This window comes from Pelophylax lessonae (genome assembly GCF_965119305.1).
Source record: "Pelophylax lessonae genome assembly, chromosome: 11".
In the NCBI taxonomy this organism is placed as follows: Eukaryota; Metazoa; Chordata; class Amphibia; order Anura; family Ranidae; genus Pelophylax; species Pelophylax lessonae.
In genome coordinates, this window is record NC_138778.1 from 17,136,669 (window position 1) to 17,149,963 (window position 13,295).

At 43.1% G+C, this 13,295-nt stretch overlaps 1 protein-coding gene across 1 annotated transcript in view; it reads right to left on the bottom strand.

Annotated features, from left to right (window-relative positions):
- Nucleotides 1–1,734: 1,734 nt before the first annotated feature.
- Nucleotides 1,735–13,295, bottom strand: part of TTYH2 (tweety family member 2) — a 120,922-nt gene continuing 109,361 nt past the window's right edge. Inside the window, exons 13-14 of the mRNA XM_082271810.1 lie at nt 11,860–11,938; nt 1,735–2,077 (exon numbers count right to left, since the gene is read on the bottom strand). Coding sequence (XP_082127936.1) covers nt 2,006–2,077; nt 11,860–11,938 — 151 coding nt within the window. The 3' untranslated portion in view covers nt 1,735–2,005. The remainder of the gene's footprint in view (nt 2,078–11,859; nt 11,939–13,295) is intronic.

Here is a 13,295-nt window from a genome sequence, read left to right on the forward strand (position 1 = left end):
AAAGACAAAGTAACAAAATACAGCAAATAAAAAGTATTATACATTAGGAGAAGCACCAGTGTCGGGGTTTCTTCCTTTAGCCGAGAAAAGCATGTATAGAAGTCTTCGCTCAGCTCAGCGAGCCGGGTCCTTGATGACGAGCCCAAGTTCTACGAGCGACGGTGCGATCAATGTGCAAACTGCACTTCTGCCGCTGACTGTCTCTTGGCATCAAGGCTTAAGACCTTGTTTGCGCTTTTCTTAAATTAATACAATTATTATTCATTTCAACTGGAGCAAAATTCTAAAGCCAGAAGTCTATATCAAATATTAGAACACTTATTTAACACGTTGTCCAGTCATGCCCACCAAGATTTTTTTTTTTTTAGCTTTCATCAGTTCAGAGCATTTAGAATAAAAGTTGCTTTCTCATTGGTTTTTAGGAATGACTACACATTGCTCTTCGTTTTATTAAGAGTTTGTGTCAATGGGCTTTTGATTGCATCAGCTGGGTTTTGCTTTCCCATACTAGCCAGTGAGAATGCAAAATCCACTAGCAGCAGGTCAAATGCAGGTCATATGGAAAGCCAACTGAAGGTCAACTGGTGGTCAAAAGGGGGGGAAAGTCAACTGGTGGTCAAAAGGGGGGGAAAGTCAACTGGTGGTCAAAAGGGGGGGAAAGTCAACTGGTGGTCAAAAGGGGGGGAAAGTCAACTGGTGGTCAAAAGGGGGGAAAGTCAACTGGTGGTCAAAAGGGGGGAAAGTCAACTGGTGGTCAAAAGGGGGGAAAGTCAACTGGTGGTCAAAAGGGGGGGGAAGTCAACTGGTGGTCAAAAGGGGGGGGGGGAAGTCAACTGGTGGTCAAAAGGGGGGGGGGGAGTCAACTGGTGGTCAAAAGGGGGAGGGGAAGTCAACTGGTGGTCAAAAGGGGGGAGGGGAAGTCAACTGGTGGTCAAAAGGGGGGGGGGGGAGTCAACTGGTGGTCAAAAGGGGGGGGGGGAGTCAACTGGTGGTCAAAAGGGGGGCGGGGGAAGTCAACTGGTGGTCAAAAGGAGAGGGGAAGTCAACTGGTGGTCAAAAGGGGGATAGTCGACGGCTGGTCAAAAGGGGGATAGTCGACGGCTGGTCAAAAGGGGGATAGTCGACGGCTGGTCAAAAGGGGGAAGTCGACGGCTGGTCAAAAGGGGGAAGTCGACGGCTGGTCAAAAGGGGGGAAATCGACGGCTGGTCAAAAGGGGGGAAGTCGACGGCTGGTCAAAAGGGGGGAAGTCGATGGCAGGTCAACCACAGGTCAAAAGAGAAGTCAACCGCAGGTCAGCAGGTCAAAAGGGAAGTCAACTGAAAGTCAAAAGGGAAGTCAACTGCAGGTCAAAAGGGAAGTCAACTGCAGGTCAAAAGGGAAGTCAACTGCAGGTCAAAAGGGAAGTCAACTGCAGGTCAAAAGGGAAGTCAACTGCAGGTCAAAAGGGAAGTCAACTGCAGGTCAAATTCAATGAATCCTGAATGATCTCAGAAGCATCTCAAACCAATTTCATCCACACCAGCCCAAAGCCCATCGACAGGGGCCCCTAAATAAGAACCTAAAAAAGTTTTAACAATTATCTAGTAGCTCTCTAACAAGTAAATATTTCAGGGTCAGCTATTTAAAAAAATGCTGTCACCACTACTGACCAATAGGTGGCAATATTAGGCCAGACTGTACTTGTCGACAATGTTGAAAGTTGTGAACTATTTTAGGTCAGGTTTGGTGTGTACACAGCTTTATATTTCTTATAAAGCCTTGCGGTATCGTAAAAGAGAAGAGCCCATCAAAATGCAGGGTACTTTGTGTCTTATTCATTGGTGTCTCCAACTTAGCAGGGCATGAATTGAACAGAATGCTGGCCCCCCCTTTTGATGTCTATTTCTGACGAAGGTTCGGCTGTTGCAGGATAGCTCTTTCCTCCGATCTACGACACCTGGATTTAAGGATTCCCCACCAGTTGGGGCTGCTCCTTTTCGTGGGAGGGGAGGACGACAACGGGTTTTAAGCGTTCCCATAAATAGGGGTTGGTTCTTCGCTCACTGAGAGATACGTGGCCCTCATGCTGGGGGAGTACTGTGGAAAAAAAATTAACAAAATGTTACACAATGGATCACAATCTGCCAAATACATGCAACATACACAAGTGATAACGGTGATGAGACTAGGGAGGCCAGACATGAATAGAAGGGTTCTAAGATCTAACAAAGGGGCTTCAGCCTAGAAAGTCTAAGGGGATCTGTTTTGAATTTTTAGCTTCAGGGCCCGTCACACTTGTCTGTACACGGAACGTATGCAGTGTTCATTTGTTGATGGGTGTTGCGTTAATGCAGCCCGTTTTACCCTGAACAAGCATGAAATAAAAGTACCTGCACTATTTTTGACCAACGTAACACACAAATAGGGATGTGTACAACGGAAAAAAAAATTTCATTTCGGATTCGTTCCTTAGGTTAATAATTTTTATTTTATATTCATTATGTTAGAATGATTTGTTTTCGGAATTCCATTCATATCTTTGGATTCGTTTCGTACATTTGTTATTTTTAAATTGATTCGCAATCCGAATGTCAAATTTCGTAAGGCAGCTATATTTGTTCCATTTTATTCTGTTATATTCTATTTTTTCTATTCTTTAGTATTTTCTATTTTATTCTACTCTATTCTATTCTTTTATTTTCAATTAAATTATTTTATATCCTATTTTTTTCTATTCTATTTTTCTCTATTCTATTGTTTTATTCTATTCCATTTGGTTTTATCCTATTCCTTTATTTTCTATTCTTTTCTATTTTATTCTATTATATTCCTTTCTATAAAGCAGCTTAAGTAGAAATCATATTTCACTTTTATACCTTACTGTATTTATTTCAAAATGTTTCCATTTAGAATTTCAATTTGTTTTTGAATTCAAATACATTTTTTAACTCATTTTCAAATTCAGGTAATTAATTTAGTTTATTTCGGATTCCTTGAAATCGAATCGCACATTTCTACAAACAAGTATGAAGGGGTTCTTAAAATGTAGCTGCTAAAAATAACCAACAGAGGCACGAAGTCAATGTGTTTAACCAACATTTCGCCTATCGGTGTACTAGAAGGTGTTGGGGCCGGCTACAACAAAATGCCTTTGGTTATGAAAATCAACACCATATACAAGGGTCATGATGGGGAGATAATTGACCGGGCAGAGGCTGGGATAGTTCTTTGGGGCACAGTCTGGTGGTTACGAAAGTTATCGGTTGGAATTGGGTCACATGGTTGTCTACAGATAAACCTGGTTCAACAGTCTTATACTAGAGAACAGAATGCATTGATAAATAGTTACAGAACTCACAACCCATGTTAACTGAAAGCTCTGCCAGTATTGCCAACAGTAAACCTGTTTTGGAACTTGTAAGAGAATGAAAGATTGGCATATGTTGGATAACACAGACAGTTCCTCTTTCACTTGCTCTTTGGGGTTTAGAAGCACCAATGAGATAGAGAAGACGTGCACCAATGATGTCACTACCTTTTGTCAAACTTTAACAAATGAACACCACTTGCTGCCAGTCCCCACCTGTGATCACTCCTCTGACATGTTTCGCCCTCGTACGCTTAGTCATAAACCTCTAAGCACATGAGGGTGAAATGCATCAGTTGGGGCAGTTTCTAGGCAGGGAATGGCATCAAGTGGTGTCTATTCACCCAAGTTTGACTGAAGGAAGTGACATCATTGGCACGTGCCTTCTTTTTTTCTTCTACGGCTCCTGCACAAGTGAGGACAGACTCCTACGGGTGGCACACAGCGTACCCATATAGGGGAAATTTGGCGTTTGGAACTGTGGGTGTCCTTAAGGATCACACTGTGACCAATGGGATAGTGTTGGAAGTGAAGAAGTCCAAAATTATTTTTCCATAAATAAATTCCAAATCTTTGTTTCTTTTTTTTTTTTTTTTATCCATGTTTTATTTGAGAAATTACCCTTCATTTCCTGTCCTACTGACACAAGAAATCTCTAAGAGAAATCCCCTTTTTTGACACTGAAACTAGTGTTCCCATTGGAAGATTTCCACTTGGTGTAGAAACTTCTCCAGAGGAGAAGTCGTCCATAACTTAAGGACACTAGGAGTAAGGAGTAGGTGGGGTTATGTGAGGGTGCTTTAAGGGCAATTCCCCCAATATAACGTATGCTCCATGACTACACACTCTGTGCCCTATACTGTTTCTTAAAAAGTTTTGGATTTGGATACATTTAAATTCTTTTATAATTTAAAGGTTGATAAAACAAGCCAAATGCATGTCGGGGACACAGACTCCCTTCTTTAAGGCTTGGGAGGTAGCCAAGACTTATGCATAGTCACATACTGCAGTGTCTGTTCCCAGACTATCATTCTGGTGTCTATGGTCCTTTGTCTTCAAATTATCACTCCTTCGATGCTCCTAAACCCCCAACAGCTGAAGTTTGGAAGGATATTTGGATTATTTCCTTCCACAAGTGCAGTTTGAACATATGCAAGATACACCGAGACACTGAGAACCCCCAGATCTTATCCATCCAACCATCACACTTCCTTGTCTGGGCGCTGATTATGCAAGACCCCATTTGTTTGCATTTAGCTGCTTACAAAAATATTAATTGTGTAGTAGTTTGCACCACAGCTGGACACACGAGGTCCATTCTACTGACTAGCTGGTGATCTAGCCAACACGTATCGGGGGACACAAAGCCCCTTCTTCAGGGCTTGGGAGAAAGCAAAGACTGCTGTGTAGTGACAGACCTTGATGTGTCTATTCTCAGACTGTATGATAGCGGGGAGTAGGGTCATTCCGGTGGATGGGGTCCTTTTTCCCCAATTATTATTCCTTTGGTGTTCCTAAACCCCCCACCAGTTGAAGTCTTTTTGGATCATGTTCTTCCATGAGAGCAGTTAGAACATATAGAAAACACCCTGAGAACCCCCAAATCTTATCTAACCATCACACTCCCTTGTCTGGGCACTAATGATGGAGGTTCTGTTTTCTTGTGTTCAGCATTTTCTCGCTTATGAAATATTCATCATGTAGCAGTTTGCACTTAAGCTGGACACATTTGTCTATTCTAGCGACTAGCCGTTGATCTTGCCAACTGGTATTGGGGGACACAAGGCCCCCTACTTCAGGAATTGGGAGGCAGCCAAGACTGTTGTATAGTCACAGACCTCTGTGTATATTCTCAGGGGAGGAGGGGCAGGCCTGTGGCTGGGATCCTTTTGCTTCCATATATCATTTCTTTGGTGCTCCTAAACCCCCAAGATGTCTAGGAGGACATTTGTATTGTTTTCTTCCACAAGGGAAGTTTTAATGTATACAAAATACATTGATACTATGAGAACCCCCAAACCTTGTCCATCCAACCATCACACGTTCTTCTCTGGGTACTACTAATGGAGACTCTCTGCATTTAGCATTTTCCCGCTTACGAAAAATTCATTGTGCAGCTGCTTGCACCTATGCTGGATTCACAAAGTCTTTTCTATTGACTAGCTGGTAATCTAGCCAACACAAGGGGCACAAAGCCCATTCTGTAGGGCTTGGGAGACAGCCAAGACTGCGGTTTAGTGACAGACCTTGGTGTGTCCACTCTCAGACTCTGATAATGGGGAGTTGGGTCATTCCAGTGGCTGAGGTCCTTTTTCCTCAATTATTATTCCTTTGGTGCTCCTAAACCCCCAGCAGTTGAAGTCTTGAAGGACATGTGGATCATGTTCGTCCACGAGAGCAGTTTGATCGTATACAAAATACACGGAGACCCTGAGAACCCCAAAATCTTATCTAACCAACCATCACACTTCTCATCTAGGCACGAATGATGGAGACTCTGTTACTTACTCGTGTTCAGCATTTTCCCGCTTCTAAATAATTCATTGTGCAGCCGTTTGCACCTAAGTTGGACACATTCTACTGACTTGCCGGTAATCTATCACTCCTAATAGACCTGTCCACCCAACAACCCGATATGAGTATCCCAACTGCCGGAAAACCACGGCCAACCGCGGCACTTAAACGTCAATATGCTAAATGGGTCCTCTAATGAACAGCAGAGGCAGGAAGCAATCCATATAGGCTTTCCTTACCAGAGTCATCAACCTACACAATTTTCTATCACAAGCAGCCTCATGAGGAATGGGAAGCAACTGACTTATTTAAGTAGGCGGTGTGAGGAGCAGTGATGACGTGCAAAGTGCAGGAATCACATTTCGGCAATCAGCACAAAGCAGTATGATTGGTTGGTGCAATGTTCACATTACTCTTAGCTTTAAAGTAGATGCAGTCCCCAACTGGACACGTAGTTTGCTAAAGCGCTGTGTATCAAACAGTCGCCTTGTTTTCCCCTTTCATCACTCATCACCCCTTGTTCCATCATAGTGCTGCTGCGGTCTCTTTGTAGCTACTTCCTTTCTACGTGAAATGCAGCCTCAGGTGCACGGTATTTCTCAGGACGGGTTTCCTTATGGCGACAACAGCAGACCATGACTGTATAATGTGTGTTGAAATGGCCACATGTAGTCTTCATTGGAAGCCCATGTGACAGGGTGTCAACACACGAACACAAATGGCCACATGTAGTCTCCATTGGAGGCTCATGTGACTGGGTGACAACATAGGAGCACAAATGGCAGACAGGGACAGGAGCGTTGTCACCTTATATAAGGAAGTGCCTGAACAACATTCTTCATAGGAAGATCAACAGGGATTATTTTTAAAGATACCCCCTCAGGGGGGGTGGAGGTGGGGTGTTGAGGGGGACGGAGTGTTGACACCCCCTCGCGGGGGGGGGGGGGGCTGGGGTTGACACCCCCTCAGGGAGGGGGGACATTGCCACACCCCCTCAGGGGGGGGCGTTGACACCTTGCACTCACAATATGTCCACTGGGTATCCTTTAACCTGGAAGACCGAGGGCATCTTGTGGCAGAGAAAGGTACTGCAGAGGACAGCACTGGATTGAATGTGAGTTGTGGCCAAACTAACACCCATGGGTGAATCTAGCCTGCTGCAAGGTTTTATCCAGCCCCCACATATAAGAGGGGACACTGCTGTAAAGTGGAGCACTGATAGGGAATCTCATGTATGAAGGACTCTGATGTAAGGGGGGCATTTAATGTAAGGTGGACTCTGATAGGGATCCTGATGCTAAGGGGGACACGGATGGGGACCCTGATATAAGGAGATACTCCAATGCAAAGGTGCTCTGATGGGGACTTGTATGTAGAGTGGACTTTGATGGGGAATCTAATGTTAGAGGGGACTCTGATGTGGATTCTCATGTAAGGGAGGGTCTCTGATGCAAGGAAGCCATTAATGGGTTGTTAAATATGGGTTACTTGGATCATCGGTGCTCAAACCGCTTTATGAAATGAAAAATAACACCATGTAAAGACGTAGTCACTGCACCTTGTCACCACCTGATATTAAATAAGCCTAAAACAGGTCTGTTTTCGGACAAACGCCACAATGCCTCACAGGTCAGACAGACAATGGGAAGGGGGGGAGACATGGCATACACTTTTTCAGGGACAGACGACTTACAGGGACAACTTACTTTTCACACTACTTAGCTCCAAAGCACGATCGCAAAAACAAAAGATGTATTAGCAAGCAGATTTATAACTGATAAACTTACTTTACTATAGAAATTACATTTCTGTGCTGTGGAAACCCCCCTCCATTGTTAAAGTTCCTGAATAAAGTCCAAAGACTCAATTAAGGGTACAGAAGACACCTTATATTTTTATCATTTCTGTAGCCGTTCATCTATCCAAACAATTTATACAATTCATTCTGTGCAAATGGGGCAAATCAAATGTTCTCAGGCTATATTCTCTGCAACTCAAGTGCGTGAATGCAGAAAATACCACACCATGGCCACTAGATGGCGTGGAGTAGCATATGTATTACTGGTGATAGTACGCGCCATCTAGTGGCCATAACGCCACATTTTTTTGCCCCATTTGCACAGAATGACTTTACATGCAGTTTCAATGAGCTATGTGAATTTTTTAATCTATATGCAAAGCTGTTGCTAAATTTGGTTGATCTAGTGACAGGTTCCTTCTAACAGGTTAACGTAACTCCTTTAAGCTGGGTTGGCTGCACAGTCCAGCCTATCATCAGTACTTGACTGTGATCTGTTTGTGACAGCTCGGTCACAGTCCTTGGGGCACCCATGGAGCATGCCACAAAACAAGACAGTGATGAATATATGCGGTGATTGGGGATTAAGGCACACCCACCCTGCTGACCTATACATGCGCAATGCTGTTGAAAAGGGGTTAAGGTGAACAAAAAAAAAAATCTTGCCTTCCTTCCCTTTCTTTACCCAAAGTATTGCTGGAAAGAACAGAAAGCAAAGCCACACAGAGAATGTAAAAACGAATGAAGGCGCACATCATGAAAACACAATAAATGTGCTTTTCAAACTTCTAGATATCAACAGGTCCATGAGGGCCAAACCACTAAAACGTCACAGCCAACTCACATGGCATCACTTCATCGCTGCTCCCTCCCTGGTGACCTTCATTAGAGAAAATGCCAGCTGCGCTTTGCAGCTCAGAATCACCAATGTGACATGGCCCTGGGGATTCCAGTCCCATCCAAGCTGGGGTGCAGACCAGGGAAAATTCTGATGGACCCCAGGATCAACATCATAAGTCATTTTAGAACCCACAATAAGCAATCAGAGCCTATCGCATACACTATATGGCCAACCGTTTTGGACTCTGATATTTCATTCGAAACCATGGCCATTATTATGGAGTTTCCCCTCCTATAACATCCACTCTCCTAGGAAGACTTTTCACAAGATTTTGAAGGGTGTCTTTGAGAATTTGTGCCCAATTGTGAGGTCAGGTACTGATGGATGAGAAGACATGGGTCACACATTGGACCTCACATTGGGCACCAAAAACAAGGCCTAGTTTGTAAATGATGGGCAATTCATTTCAAAGGTGTGCAGTAGGGTTGAAGTTAAGACTGTGCGGACCATTGAGTTCCTTCACACCAAACTAGTCAAACCATGTCTTTATGGAGATGTTGGTTGGGAAGACCTGGCTCATTCTAATTCACCCCAAAGGTGTTCAGTAAGGTTGAGCTCAGAATTCTTGATTCCTCCACTCTTCTAGGAGGGATTTCCACAAGATTGTGGAGTATATCTATGGGAATTTGTGCCCATTTTTTTTAGGTCAGGTGTTCAGTAGGGTTGAGATCCTTTACACCAAACTGGTCAAACCATGTCTTTTGGTTGAGAAGACCTGGCTCATTCTAATTCACCCCAAAGGTGTTCAGTAAGGTTGAGCTCAGAATTCATGATTCCTCCTCCTTACTATGGGGGATTTTCACAAGATTGTGGGGTATATCTAAGAGAATTTGTGCCCAATTTTCGAGCTCAGGTGTTCACTAGGGATGAGGTCAGGGCTCTGTGCAGGACACTTGAGTTCCTCCATACCAAACTGGTCAAACCATGTCTTTAGGGAGATGTTGGTTGAGAAGACCTGGCTCATTCGAATTCACCCCAAACGTGTTCAGAAAGGTTGAGCTCAGAATTCATGATTCCTCCACCTTACTATGGGGTTTTTCACAAGATTGTGGAGTAGATTTATGAGAATTTGTGCCCAATTTTACGAGGTCAGGTGTTCAATAGGGTTGAGGTCAGGGCTCTGTGCAGGACACTCGAGTTCCTCCATACCAAACTGGTCAAACCATGTCTTTAAGGAGATGTTGGTGGAGAAGACCTGGCTCATTCTACTTTACCCCAAAATGTGTTCAGTAAGGTTGCAGTCAGAAATTCATGATTCCTCCACCTTACTATGGGGTTTTTCACAAGATTGTGGGTTATATCTAAGAGAATTTGTGCCTAATTTTCGAACTTAGGTGTTCAGTATGGATGAGGACAGGGCTCTGTGCAGGACACTCGAGTTCCTCCATACCAAACTGGTCAAACCATGTCTTTAGAGAAGACCTGGCTCATTCTAATTTACCCCAAAGGTGTTCAGTAAGGTTGAGCTCAGAATTCATGATTCCTCCACCTTACTATGGGGTTTTTCACAAGATTGTGGAGTAGATTTATGAGAATTTGTGCCCAATTTTTTGAGGTCAGGTGTTCAGTAGGGTTGAGGTCCTTCACACCAAACTGGTCAAACCAAGTCTTTATGGAGATGTTGGTTGAGAAGACCTGGCTCATTCTAAATTTACCCCCAAATGTGTTCAGTAAGGTTGCAGTCAGAATTCTTGATTCCTCCACTCTGCTAGGAGGGATTTCCACAAGACTGTGGAGTAGATCTATGAGAATTTGTGCCCAATTTTTCGAGGTGAAGTGTTCTGTAGGGTTGAGGTCAGGACTCTGTGCAGGACACTCAATTTCCGCCATACCAAACTGGTCAAACCAAGTCTTTATGGAGATGTTGGTTGAGAAGACCTGGCTCATTCTACTTTACCCAAAAATGTGTTCAGTAAGGTTGCAGTCAGAATTCTTGATTCCTCCACTCTTCTAGGAGAGATTTCCACAAGATTGTGGAGTATATCTATGAGAATTTGTGCCCAATTTTTTTGAGGTCAGGTGTTCAGTAGGGTTGAGGTCCTTCACACCAAACTGGTCAAACCATGTCTTTATGGAGATGTTGGTGGAGAAGACCTGGCTCATTCTAATTCACCCCAAAATGTGTTCAGTAAGGTTGCAGTCAGAATTCTTGATTCCTCCACACTTCTAGGAGGGATTTCCACAAGATTGTGGAGTATATCTATGAGAATTTGTGCCCAATTTTTTGAGGTCAGGTGTTCCGTAGGGTTGAGGTCAGGGCTCTGTGCAGAACACTCAAGTTCCACCATACCAAAACTGGTCAAACCTTGTCCTTTTGGAGACAGCTTTGTAAACAGGGGACAGTCATGCTGGAACAGAAAAGGGTCTTCACCAAACTGTTACCACAAGGTTGAAAGAGCACAATTGTCTACAATGTCTTTGTATGAATGAGAATTACCAGGACCCTTCACTGGAGACACCTGGACTCCATCATTTGGAGCAGAGTCTACATACATTTGACCATATAGTGTATTAGCTTTATTTACAAAGCTGCTTGGAGTAGTTTGATGACACGCAATGCACTATTTTCAGGCAGTTTAAACCAATTTATAAAGACTTTTAGTTAAACATTTGCAGATAATTTACACCTTCCTGAGCTAATCTTTCTACCATTTTTTTTTTTTTTAACACCTCGCTTGGATATCGCAACTTTCAAACATTCATAACTTCGTACAGCATTGCACAAACTGTTATATATGTTATATTGCTTATAAATTCTGAATAATAATAAAAATCCACCAACCGGGGAACAAAACTAGCGGAATTTTGCGGGAGAATGAAAATAAATGACCTTCCTGAACTTCCTCAATGGGCTCTTTGTGTAAAAAAAAAAAAAAGACTCCGATTACAGGAAAGATGAAGGGCGTGTTACGTGTTAAATCATTTAGCATTCATGGCTGAGGAAATATCAGGAAGACGTTTAATTAGATAAGAAAAAAATGATTTCTTTTTCAATCCAACAGAAATCAAGTAAATAGATTTCCAGCCACATAGGAAAAAATGGATTTTTGTATACCATGCTGGGACTGTAACAAATCAAAAAAGAAGTATTTGTGTTGTCCATAGTAACCAGATGCTGCTAAACGATGCTGGGAATAGAGGTGGATGCTGATTGGTTGCTTCTCCAAGAGGACGCAGGCTTTTATATCAGGTTTTAAGCAACCCCCCCTTTTCCCTCCCTCCGTCCTTTTCTTCACTCCTATACAAAAGCTGTATAATTTGTGCTACAAGAAAGATTTTGATTCGGAAGCCCAGCGTACCGTGGGTGGGGGTGATCCTCTCCCAATCAGGGGCACGTTTTCATATCGAGGGTTACCTCCGAACAAAGCCGCCTGATTCCTAGAAAGAAACAAACAGACATGGATCATTAACCACTTAAGCCCCAGCCCTATTTCGGACACTTTTTGTTCACAAGTTAAAATCAGTATTTTTTTCTAGAAAACTACTTAGAACCCCCAAACGTTATATATATATATATATATATATATATATATATATATATTTTTTTTTTTTTTTTTTTAGCAAAGACTCTGGAGAATCAAATGGCGGTCATTGCAATATTTTTTGTCACGCGGTATTTGCGCAGCGGTCTTTAAAACGCCATTTTTTGGGAAAAATTACGAAAAATCACATTTCACTGCATTTAAAAAATACTAAACAGTAAAGTTAGCCCATTTTTTTTGTATATTGTGAAAGATGATGTCACGCCGAGTAAATAGATACCCAACATGTTACAGTTTAAAATTGCGCACACCCGTGGAATGGCGACAAACTACGGTCAATAGAGATCTCAATAGGCGACGCTTTTAAATTTTTTTAACGGTTACCAGTTTAGTGTTAGATTGTAGCTCTTTTTTTTAAATTATTGCTCACGCTCTGGCGATTGCGGCGATACCTCACATGTGTGGTTTGAACAGCGATTTCATTCGTGGCTCGACTTCCGTATATGTTTTCTTTCGTGCGCGAGCTAACGGTGACAGGGGTGGCTAAAATGTTTTTTTTTTTTTTCCCATTTATTTTATTTTTTTTTTTTACTTTATTACAGGTTTTTTTTTAAAAAAAAAAATCTGATCACTTTTATTGCTGTCACAAGCAATGTAAACATCCCTTGTGACACCAATATGCAGTGACAGGTACGCTTTATGGAGGGATCGAGGGTCTAAAAGACCCCTCCACTACACTTCCATGTATTCAAAACGCCAAAAACTGCATTTTTGCATACAGCCGTTTTTTTAAATCTGCCGCCTTTTGCAGCAGAGTAACCCGTCATGGACGCCGCCTCCGGGTTACGTCATCGAAGACGCGATCGAAGCAGCTTCCGGCTTAGATCGGGACTCCATCCAGCCGGCGGACGTGCCGGCTGGGTGCTCGGGTCTCCCGGTGGGACGGGAGGCCCGGGCGAAGTCACGGAAGGCGGCGGGGGGTTGACATCCCCTCCCGCTCACCCGGGTAACGATCGAGCGGCTCTTGAGCCGCATCGGTCGCTACAGACGGAAAGCCGACCGTTGGCTCTAAACCACAATACCGGGGTGATGCCTCTAGCTAGAGCCATCACCCCGGTATAACACCGCAAAGTTTGCCGACATATATACACGTCAATTTGCGGTAAGTGGTTAATAGTTGTAACCACTTTAATTGGGCAGGTATCTTTTTTCCATATAATCTTTATTTAGACCAGGTTCACATGAATTCTGCA